Source organism: Primulina tabacum, chromosome 17, assembly GCF_025594145.1.
Source record: "Primulina tabacum isolate GXHZ01 chromosome 17, ASM2559414v2, whole genome shotgun sequence".
Lineage (NCBI taxonomy): Eukaryota > Viridiplantae > Streptophyta > Magnoliopsida > Lamiales > Gesneriaceae > Primulina > Primulina tabacum.
Window position 1 is genome coordinate 24155985 of NC_134566.1, and position 11091 is coordinate 24167075.

Here is an 11091-nt window from a genome sequence, read left to right on the forward strand (position 1 = left end):
CGTTGGAATGAAGTCTATAAATAGGCGAGAAGAGCAGTTGAAATACAAAGCTTATCAATACGATTCACCTATTCTCTCAAGTTTGCTGTTACTTTGCTAGATTTATTACTCTCATTTGAGATTCAAAAAGCTCACACTTATTAGAATTATTCGTAGCATTTGAGGCTATTTTTCGAGCTTACCAGCACAAACTATTGTATTATTTATATCAGTCGTGCTAAATCCAGTCTAAGAACTGTAAAAATTGTTGTTAACTAAGAATTTCAGTTTTGGCCATGTTAAGTCCAAACTGAAATGGGTCTGTACAAGTTTTGTATTGATCAAAGTCTTTTAGTGCATATCATATCCTTGTGATAGAAGGGATGACATAGGAGTTATTCAATCTCTGAACTTCCATAAATATTTTCATTATTATTTCAATCATTTATTCTATCTTTCAGTCAGTTTATTTCCGCAACTATATTCAGTTAAACTGATTGTCATCGACTGACAAGATTTTAAGTTTCAGTTTATCACAAAACTGATACTTCATTCGAAAAGGTTATAAAAATCGTGAGTGTTTATTCAACCCCCCTTCTAAACACTTTTCTACCTATTAACCGATCCTATCAGTATTTAACGTTGGAAACTAAACCAGTATGAGATTAGCGAAGTTGGTCTTTTTTATAAATCCCTATGAACGGATCTTCCTCCTTTGAATCACCTAATCAAGTCCATGATCGGAAGCTAGATTCTTTGTTTAGATCACACTAGATATATTAAACAATTTTGCGTCGAAAATAGATCGCCATTCAGACATCCTACGACGATGTGGCCGTGGAAATTCTCTTGTGAAAATTCAATCAGACCGAAATTTTGAGTTGAGGAGAGAGAAAAACAATTGTCTGCCGAAATCTCTGTGTAAAAACTTGTATCAGGATTCATGGCTTCTACTATTAGGATTCATAATCCTAATCCCATTAGGATTCATGTTTTCATTAATTAATTAAAATTCTTATGTTCTATATATCATGCAAAGTCGACTCTTAATAATCAACAGTATATACAAATATATTTATATTTATATTTCCACATATATATATATGTATATTTACGTTAATACATCATATACACATAGGTAAATGTATAGACATATATATATATATATATATATAATTAAATAATTATTATTTAATTTATTAATTAATAGTTAATCAATTAATTAGTTGATTCTAGACCTCTCGAGAATGTTCCACGGGAAATCATGTACATACAGTAATAACCATAACTAACATTATTATTTAATTAGTAGATTCTAAATTTACTAAATAAATAAATGTAAACTCATTATAACCATGATCGACGATCAGACAGCGCCGATGTAGTGTGAGTATAAATCTTGTTCATATAAGGAAAATTGAAATCAAAATTTTCATCGATTTATTTTTGGTAGCTACCAGTTTGTGAACTTCTTTACCAAAATAGATAGTTCCGCTCTCCTCACAAAATTAACAGTTAAGATAACTTCCACATATTTCATCATATGAAATTCACGTATATACTCTTTTATAAGTAATATGTTTGATCTTCATCAAAATATAGTCATCAAATTCAACTCCTTGAACTTGACTATCTCAACGAGAACACAAAATCCGATATTTGTGTGATTCTCAATGGTTCAGAGATACAACTAGCAGTAGGTTCACAACTTCATGTGATTCAGAATAACAATTATTCTTATTAGGGCTTATCCTAATTAGTTTAATTCTTTTATTCAACCCATTGATCAAGAATGTCAGAACTCAAGTCTGATTGCATATAACGGATCATGGTATGAGGATCTAGTAGCATCGCCACATGATCTCCTAAGTATCATTAATAGTAATTGCAAGAACCTTAAGTTATGGTTAGGGTACAGTACCGTCCTTTCAACTCATACATCACGATCAAATATTCAACCATTTGTATATTGAGAGTTGTATTTGAATTCGATGACGATGTGATGTATCTTTGAGTAATAATTGTGACATTGTATGTGCAACTAAGAAAATACTTTTTCTTAAAACACATTTCTTGCTCTGGTCAAGGACTCTGTGCACTATTTACTCATCATATCACATAAGATATCTTCACCCGTAAGCAAACGATAAATCTCCGACTACAATATATTGGCTCCTACATATTTCGAAACTACACCTAACCTCGCCACCCGATGACCTTCAATGGAGTCAATAGACAGATCAAAGTGTATGCTAGTATGTAGAGCCTCTACGTTGTCTCGGGCCAAAGGACTATTGGTGTACAACCATAACTGCAGATTATTCCACTCGATAAGTGATAACCATTTGGACAGTCCGAGAGAGGGTTGTTCAGTACATCATCAAATGATCACCGATCTATATGAATGGACATCTCCATATTTTTAACAATGAAATATGTCGTTTACATCGTAGATGTTAATATAAAGCTCAATCGATCTTTATCCTTATTTCAGACGGCTGATTGAACTAAGAACCTTTTTAGAATATACAATAGACTTCCTAATGAGTTTCATGTTCTTACGTTGAGAGGCAGACCTCATGGTACCTTTTGCATATTCTAGAAGTTTATCTATTCAACTTACATGTGTTTACAGATAAAGTAATATCATAATTAGATAAAACTATAAAATATTATTACAATAAATATTATTTTTACATAATAGTCGATAATCAAGCCACAAGATTAGCTTACAGGACACTTACTCTAACACGACCATCCTTTAATGTGTTCTTTTAAAGATTTCACAAGTGGATATATATTAATGGTGGATTGATTGTTAGCTCCTTACTCATTATTTTATAATGTTAGATTTTCTTTCGCATCATTTTTTATATTGTTGGGAAATTAATTTAAGATGTTAGTATTATCCTCACTGAAGGGTCGAAGTAAACCCGCAAAAGATCCATTTCTCAGGACCAAAACGAACGTGAAAGCAAAAACAAGCTATATAATTAGTTCCTGGTTACCTTGATATAATGTTTTCGGCTGTACATTCCAAGAAGTTAGGATGGAATACTTAAGTACATTCTGGACTAATTTAGATTTCCGGTTGGTTTCATAGCTATTCCCTGGAAAATCCCATCTGTAGCAAAAGTTCCATGGAATTGCCTAGGATCAACTGGACCTGGTAGATTAAAAGACATAGAGAAATGCCCGGGTGGACAAAGATTTTGAGACCGCATTTTGAATTCTTGGCCGTGTTTCAGAATCGTCCTTTCGCCCGTCACTGTCACTCCCTTGATAACTACTTTTCCGTCACTCTCAACTTCACAGCTGAAATCTCCTGCAATAATACGATAACAGGATAACAATCATTGTTGTTTAATACAGTCATAATTCAAAAAGGATCATCAAAAGCAAGCGAAGGAATCGATGTTTTGTCATAAAGGAGTAGAAAAGAAAGAAGGAAAGAGAAGCAAAAATAAAAGCAAAAGAGCTGTGAAAGGGTATTCAAATAACACAGATAGTGAAGATTTTTCTTGATTAAAGATGGGTTTTCTCACTCTGTGTTTGGAGTAAAATATGTCAATAAGAGGTTTCATTTCGCATAAACATGCCATAAAAATGCAGTATTTCAATTTTCAGATTGAAAATATAGAAGACTATGATTTAGAGAGAGAAGAAAGATAATAATATATTGACAAGATTAATCAAGGGTTCATCAATAAACAAAAAAATCGAGTCTACGTTAAAGATCCACAGAGCATGCATACAATAAATTGAGTTTCAAGCAAGATTACCAACATACTTTCATCCCTTCGTACTCCAGGAAGTGATACGCTGAAAAAGTAGGAATCCTCTGACTCTCCAATATCAGTCAGTCCTAAAACTGGTCCAATATGTCCTCTAGCTGCACTTCCGGTCAGTGCAAATCCACATTTGGAAGTACTGACAATTTTGTTCCATTCTTCCCTAGAGGGTACAAATATCATGCCCGGATCAAAATCCTCCACAGAACTGGAACTAGCAGGCGATGGCACCATGGAACCGTATGATACAGGACAATCATTTGGTTCAGAACTTGTAAATGGCATAATGCAATTTGATGGCTCAATGACATCATGATTCAATCCAGCATATGGAACATAGTTCACGGACCGAACATCAAGATTTACGATCATTTGCAGCTTGACATTAGACTCGTGAAACATTGCATGATCTATATCAACAGAAAAATCATGAAACCCCGTAAGCCTCTTGAACCTTTCGAGATCCACTTGCTTAATGAAATATAATTCTGGGTTATTGATGAAGACCACATTAGCAATAGTGTTGTAGTGATGATTTTTCAATTGGGATAGCTTATGATACTCTGGAGGAAAAAGATAACCAAATGAAGGGAAAGTTTCTGGACCATCAACTGGGATTCGATTGTTTCCATGAATAAAGAGGCGTAGCCGTTGTTCTGGCACAACCACCGACCGTTCTGCCATTCGAAGTATATAGTAGTAGACTTTTTCCATCACTTCAATTTTCATGTGTGAACCAGCCAAATCGTTTGCATTGTACGGTGAGAGCCTTTCAGCATATCTTTGCAGTGCAGACTTACAAAAGCTCTCTTGCTTAAGATGTGGACCAAAATAGGCTCCCATGATGAGGCTTAGGAGGAAATACTGATTATCTGTAAATGGTTCTTCAAAAACATTTTCCATCTCTCAACAAAAAAAAGGGGGATAATTTTAGGAATCTAGCTTATATTTAGCTCTTCAATGCCAAGTACAGCAGCCGCGCATGCATAAAGAAGGCTTGTTTCCATTCAAAATAATGATTCAAATTTGGTTCTAGCAACTAAAAAACAAATTTTGGTAAAACATAAGCACATCTATTGGTCCAAAGCAACTCTCAATATGAATGATGTTTCAAGTAAAAACTTATTTTTCTGATGAAAATCAAAGTTCCCTCACTTTAACCCCTATTATCTTGGGATAGCCACTTTCCTATTGGATTTATGAGTTCTAAATGTACATTATTATCAAGTTCAACGGAGTGTGATACACAATGTAGCATAGACTAATCCCAAAAAGAACTTAGTTTCATATAAATGTCATTATGGTAATACACTGATATCAAAGATGAAGTATCAAATTAACAAATCTAAAAGGTTATACGATTGAATGCAACCAGATCCAAAACTAGGAAAATATCTTCTTTTTTGTATGAATTAATTCTTCATAACATTATCTCAATTGGTGAAGATTAAACCAAGAAAAAACAAGATATTCCACTGCTCATAAATTACAAGAATAAAATCATCAGATGAAGAGAGCTCCATTAAATTTACTACACAACAACACAACGCAGCAGTTCAAATCTAAATGTAAATCACCAACCTAACCAATAAGTGATCAAATGCCCAAGAAAGATTTCTTTGCAACATCGTAAATTCCACAACTGGGTTACAAGAAAACAGCTAAAATAATCAAATAAAAGCTCGGTTAAGTTTTTTTTTTTAATTTAAAAACAGAGTAAAATCATCAATTTCTTAGTAATATTCCAAGATCAGGAAAAGAAATTAGATTTCGTGAAAGAGATGCACAAGAAATAAAGGCAAGAGTTACCAGAATTCAGTGTTCGAAAAGTAAAGTTGAGAAACTACTTCCTGCATGCTGTGTCACTTCCTATCTCATATGTAGTTGCAGAAACTCACCAACATAAATTACTTTTTTATATTTTTATCTTTGTCCTCAACATGGACAAATTAAAGCTGTCAATTTCTGTTTTTAGATTAGATTTAAGTCTCGATGAAATATGAATTGGAATTGATATGTGACAAGTCATCCTACAAAATCAAATTTACATTTTTACTTTTCGTTATTTAAATAAATATATAAATTTACTCATTTCAACCAAAAATCAACCTGTCCCAATAATTGTATTCTCTCCTCAACCAAATCCATCGACCTTTACCCCAAACAGATCCTTTTGTCTGATCTATCATCTTCCTTTCTGCTTCAAAAAGACTAATTCAAAATCAATCTCAGTAGTGTAAGTCGTTTTCCTTGTGTTTTAGTGATTTTGAAAGTCGGGTTTAAATGTATGTGAAATTTAATTTAGAGAAAAATGATATTGTAATTTTTTTTTTCACATTTATCGTTTTTATCTGTATTTAATGAATGTGATATTGTCAACCTACCTTCTTATTTAAGAAGTCTTGAGAGATTTGTATTCGACTTATATGGTCAAGCAAATAGTGGATAGTGTTTTTATTAATATGAGTTTGTTGTTGGTAACATATAATGTATTTTACGTGTTTGATTATTTGTTTTAGTTGTAACAAGCACATCAACCGATCTGTGTTTTATTCTTATGAATTTATTTTGAGTAATCACTTATTTTGACATAAAAAGTACCTAATTTGAGTTTCCAGACACTTGCTTTTGTCCCTTGAATACTAAAATATGTATATAAATACTGGATTTTTTAGTACTCATAAATAATTCAGTCACGGTTGGCAGTTGTGACCATACCGCTCTTATTGATTATGAACTGGTTTTGAGATTAGTGAGGTGTATTCAATTCAGAGTTTTGATGACTTTTTCAAATGATAGACTTTTATGGATTTGATAGATTTTTATTGACTTTTACAGAATCTCACAGATTTATAAACAAATTTATGTGGATTCATGTAGACTTTTTTGCAAGATTTTTATAGACTTTTGTGAATTTTTTTTATAGAATTTAAAAAATTTGTACTTAATTATAACATATTTTTTTATTAATTTTTTTGAACCAATGATTAATTAACATATATAACATATTCAGTTTGAAATAGTTTTTCAATATTTATATTAATAAATGAATTTACTTATTTAAAAGTTAAATCATTTAATCCTTACATGTGTATATATGTGAGTTTGTATGCATGCTTGAAAATTTTTTAAAATACATCAATTGATTAATCTGTACTTTGTTTTAAATTGATAATATACATGTGAAAAGAATATTTGTGTGGATCTAATTTTGTATAAAAATATTATAGCTTACATATTAATTGAAATTAAAAATACTAAAAAGAATTTAAAAAATCATGGTTATTGCGATGCTATTTAATTATTAAGAATTAAAAGATATTTTTTTGGATCATCTTTTATTATTATTGCGTATTATATTAATTTGTATAAATCATAAATTAAAAATCACAAAATCAATTATGTAAATCAAAATTTCCTATGATATTAAAATAAAAAAATTATTAAATGAACAATCAGCCAAAAAATGAAACTTTAAAAAAGGAAAGATGAAATATGTATAGAGATACACTTCCAAAATTTGAGAGAGTGATAGAGATAGATGAGATGAGAGAAGATAAGAAAAGAGATGATGTGAAGCGTCAGAGAGAAAAATAAATATATAAATTAGAAGTTCTACAAATCCATCCAAATCTTTGGGTTGAACCAAATACAAGTTTTGACAATTTATAGTTCTACCTTAGGCTTTAATGTTTGTATATTGATGAATTCATGAAGTTATTAAAAGTCTATTGAAAATTTGAATATATATAACTTTTATAGAGTTTTTAAAAGTCAATTGTTGAGGATCGGGTTGAGTTTAGAAGGGAGGTTGAATAAACTCAACGGCAAACTTAATCGATTTTTCAGAATGATGTGCTAGAGTCCTGTTAAAGATACTAGCAGATTCTTGTTCAAGTTTAAAGACCAGCAGATCACAAGATAATGTGCGGAAACGATCTGTTGGTTAGTAGGTGAAAAATAGTGAAACAGAAAAGCAGTAGATGGCACAAGGTTTGTTTCTGGAAGTTCGAAGATGAATCTTCTACGTCTCCCCTTCTTCTGTTTCCAGAAGGTATCACTAAAAGACTTTGGTGAATACAATACAACAGTTGTACACACCCACTTCAACATGACTTACTCTTCGCCTATCGAAAATCTTAGTTTTACAACTCAACTTCTTGAATGATCTTAAGTTCTGGAAAAGACTCTTTTCCAGTTACAAATTCTTCTATCAATGAAATAGTGAAGTGAATAGCTTGAGAAGATATAACGAAAATAGCTAGCACAATATGATCTCAATGATCAAGAGTATGCAATGAAGCGTGTGCTGCTTTTTCAGTGTTGAGCTTTTGGGATGACTGAAAGTTCTAGCGATGCTCAAATGATATTCTTTGATTTAGATTCGTTCCACTTCTCTCTCTTGAAATGTGCTTCGTTGTTTAATGTCTTCCATTCTGGCGATGCGCTCAGGAGACTGCAGAGAAGGAATAATAAGAGCAGTAGAGTGTGCAACTTCTGCTTGAGTGATAACAGCTGGTTCTGGTTCAGCAGAAGGTCCTTCTGAAGCAGTAGATTGATCTGTTGGCCTTTCTTCTGGTTGCTGCAAATCAGCAGCAGGTTCAGGTATGGCTTGTGGCTCAACAGTAGACGGTGAAGTATGCAACAAAGTTGCCATTTCAGCTTGATGAGCTTCTGAAAAATGCTCAAGCTCTGGAAGAGATGAAGAAGCAGTAGCCGTAACAGTAGCAGTGGCAGTAGCAGTTGCAGATTCTGGAATGGATTGGACTGGAGGATGATCAGCAGAGGTAGAAGTAACGGGCATTGTGTCATCCTGTACTGCTTGAGTCTGCACAATCGATTCGATCACTTCATCAACCGATGCCAGATCATGAACAGAAATCAGAGAGGATGATTGAGTAGGAACTTCTTGAGGTGCAGGAGTACTAGAGACCTTGACTTCAGAAGAAGTTTTGGCCGGTTCCTCAACTGACTGAGTCTTCAAAATGTTGGGGACAGTGGTGACACTGAATTTTGGAGGCTGAGAAAAAGCCTTTTCCTTAGTAGCAATTTGCTCAGATAGAATTGTCAGCTGCTCCGACAAAATTTGAATGAAATTCTGATCATGAAAAGCAGTAGGACCAGCAGAGTCAAAATTTGACTTCAACGTTGTTAGAATAGTGTCTATCTTCTGCTGTTTGATTTTATCCAGAATGTAGCTTCGGCGATTGATGGCTTCTATCACATTTTGTGTGTTGGCAGCAGCAAAAACCTTTTTCTCATTTTTTACAGTTTGAGTATAAACACCAGTAGTTTTCAAAAAAGTGATTGGATGGTAGACTCTTACCTTGAGCCAATCGGCAAAGAATTTCATGTCTTCTCTGGTTGAATTATCAATTTCTTCCAGATGAAGATCAATTGCTGTTTGAATGGTTGATGTTGCCATCGGTGACTGAGACAACTCAGTAATCTTTTCTTTCCCTTTTTCAGAAGTAGCAGGGACTACTGGTTTAAAAGCAGAAGAACCAGTAGCAGATTCTCTAATGACCACACCAGAAGTTGGTCTGAAACTTGGAGCAGTTGAAGGCCCTGATTCAACGGCTTTAGCTTTGGTGGATGAGACAACTGGTGGAAAAACTTGTCGAAGAGAAACATTCTCTAATTCAGCAAGAGCTGCTGTTTTCTTGATGCGGATGGTGGTGCGAGGCTTCTTCTTGGATGGGGTGGGAGGCAGTGAAGCTTGTTGAGTGGGTGCCGCTGATTCTCCAGATTCCGTTTTGTCATAATCAGACAAAACCACAGCTCTTTTTCTTTTGATTTTCTTCTGCCCCTCAGTCTGAGATTCCCCAATCTCCTTCTTTATGGCCACAAATTCACCAACTGTTGGCTTTGGCCTTAAGGCAAGCACATTATCAGCATAAGTCATGGTGACATAAGAGCCATCCTCTTCTGTTGTGCCAGGAAAGCCAGCATCTTTCAACATCTTACTGATTTGCACAGCAAATCCAGTACCTTTCCTTAGAATCATATCCTTCATAATTCGAAACAGAAAGCGACCCCAATCCACTTTCTTTTCTAAAGTGATGGCCACATCACTTGAACCTTTTCTTTGGTCAGTTTGTCGAATGTTCCAACCTTAACCAACAAGGCTTTTGCCACGATATCAGCGAGTACCTGGTACTCAATTTTCAGTAGCTTCTTGAAGCAGGAAAGTGAGAGCTCTTCACCAGTAGCTGAAAAGATGGTTAAAGCAGTAGACATTTTTTCCTTTGTGATATCCAAAAGCTCGGAAGGTTCAGAAATCGGTAGAAAGAAGGTGGAACCGAGAAATGCAGCATCAATGGAGATTGATGCATCTCCCTGTGTATAGTTAATCTTTCCTTCGACAACTTCTGCTTTGGCATAGAAATCTAGAAGAGCAGACTTGTAGATAATAGCAGGCGATTCCAAGAATTGGCGAAGTCCAGATTTTTCCAATGATTTGAATATCTTAACAAGGTTCTCATCCTTAATGGTGAGAACAGATGCAAAATTCACTTGATAAGCATTCAAAGTATAAGCTGCGGCCATTTCTAAGTTTGAAAGAGATTAGAGGTATATTTGCAGTAGATGCGAGAAAGCAGTAGATGCAAGGAAATAATCTGAGTTCGTAAAGGGCAATGAAAGAAAATGAACGGTTAAAAACAAAATATACATCCGTCAGTAAACATAGGGACACGTGTCGATATGTTTAAGGTTGATATAGAGAGAGAAACAGGTGTGTCAGTTACTCTACTCATTTCAAAAAAAAATTTAAAAAAAAAATTGGCGGGCTGTCCGAGGCGGTTGCTAAAAGAAAAACAGAAGAGAGTTTGTCGTTTTATGGTAACGTCTACTGCTAAAACCAGTAGACTTGTTGTTTTATCAAAAAGACAGACATTCTATCTGTTTTCTAAAAAGGATAAGAAAATCTTAGTCTGACTCAGATACTGTTCCCCCTCGATAAAAGCAACTAATAAATGCAGGGATATGATATCTGAGAACATGATGGATGAATCTTGGAATACGTGTAGTCAGATCGCCGTCTCTTTAGTTTCCTCGAAACTCTATATAAATGCCTGCACATTCACAAACTAAGTCATTCATTTACTAAATTAATTCAAATGATAGGTGTGGATGATCTCTCGGAGTCTTCTCCAGAGTCAGAATCAGCAGAGGAATTCCAAAGACAACTTGAAGTCTATTGTAAGCAGATGTTTGAAGACATCTTTTTCCAATACATTGGTGCTGGCAAGACCCAAGCTTGCTGGATTCTTTTCGAAGAAGACCATCCTTTTCCAAGTTATAAGGATTAGGAAGAAAA

General features: G+C 34.1%; 1 protein-coding gene across 3 annotated transcripts; it reads right to left on the reverse strand.

Moving 5' to 3' along the window:
- Nucleotides 1-2948: 2948 nt before the first annotated feature.
- On the reverse strand, nucleotides 2949-5729 carry LOC142531923 (increased DNA methylation 2-like). Of its 3 annotated transcripts, none has more exons than XM_075638193.1 (3): nucleotides 5580-5721; nucleotides 3770-4642; nucleotides 2949-3304 (listed from the first exon to the last, which is right to left on the reverse strand). In XM_075638193.1, exons 2-3 carry the CDS (start codon nucleotides 4611-4613, stop codon nucleotides 3054-3056), a joined length of 1095 nt encoding a protein of 364 aa, XP_075494308.1. In that variant the 5' UTR covers nucleotides 4614-4642; nucleotides 5580-5721; the 3' UTR covers nucleotides 2949-3053. The 3 variants fall into 3 exon arrangements, with proteins under 3 accessions (XP_075494308.1, XP_075494307.1, XP_075494309.1); XM_075638192.1 differs by having other exon boundaries at nucleotides 3770-4675; XM_075638194.1 differs by having other exon boundaries at nucleotides 3762-5729.
- Between the last annotated feature and the right edge of the window lie 5362 nt (nucleotides 5730-11091).

Coding starts and splice junctions, on each gene's coding strand:
- LOC142531923 (XM_075638192.1), bottom strand. CDS start 4,673: ATGGAAAATGTTTTTGAAGAACCATTTACAGATAATCAGTATTTCCTC. Junction 3,305..3,769: donor TGGAGTACGAAGGGATGAAA/GTATGTTGGTAA, acceptor GTATTATTGCAG/GAGATTTCAGCTGTGAAGTT.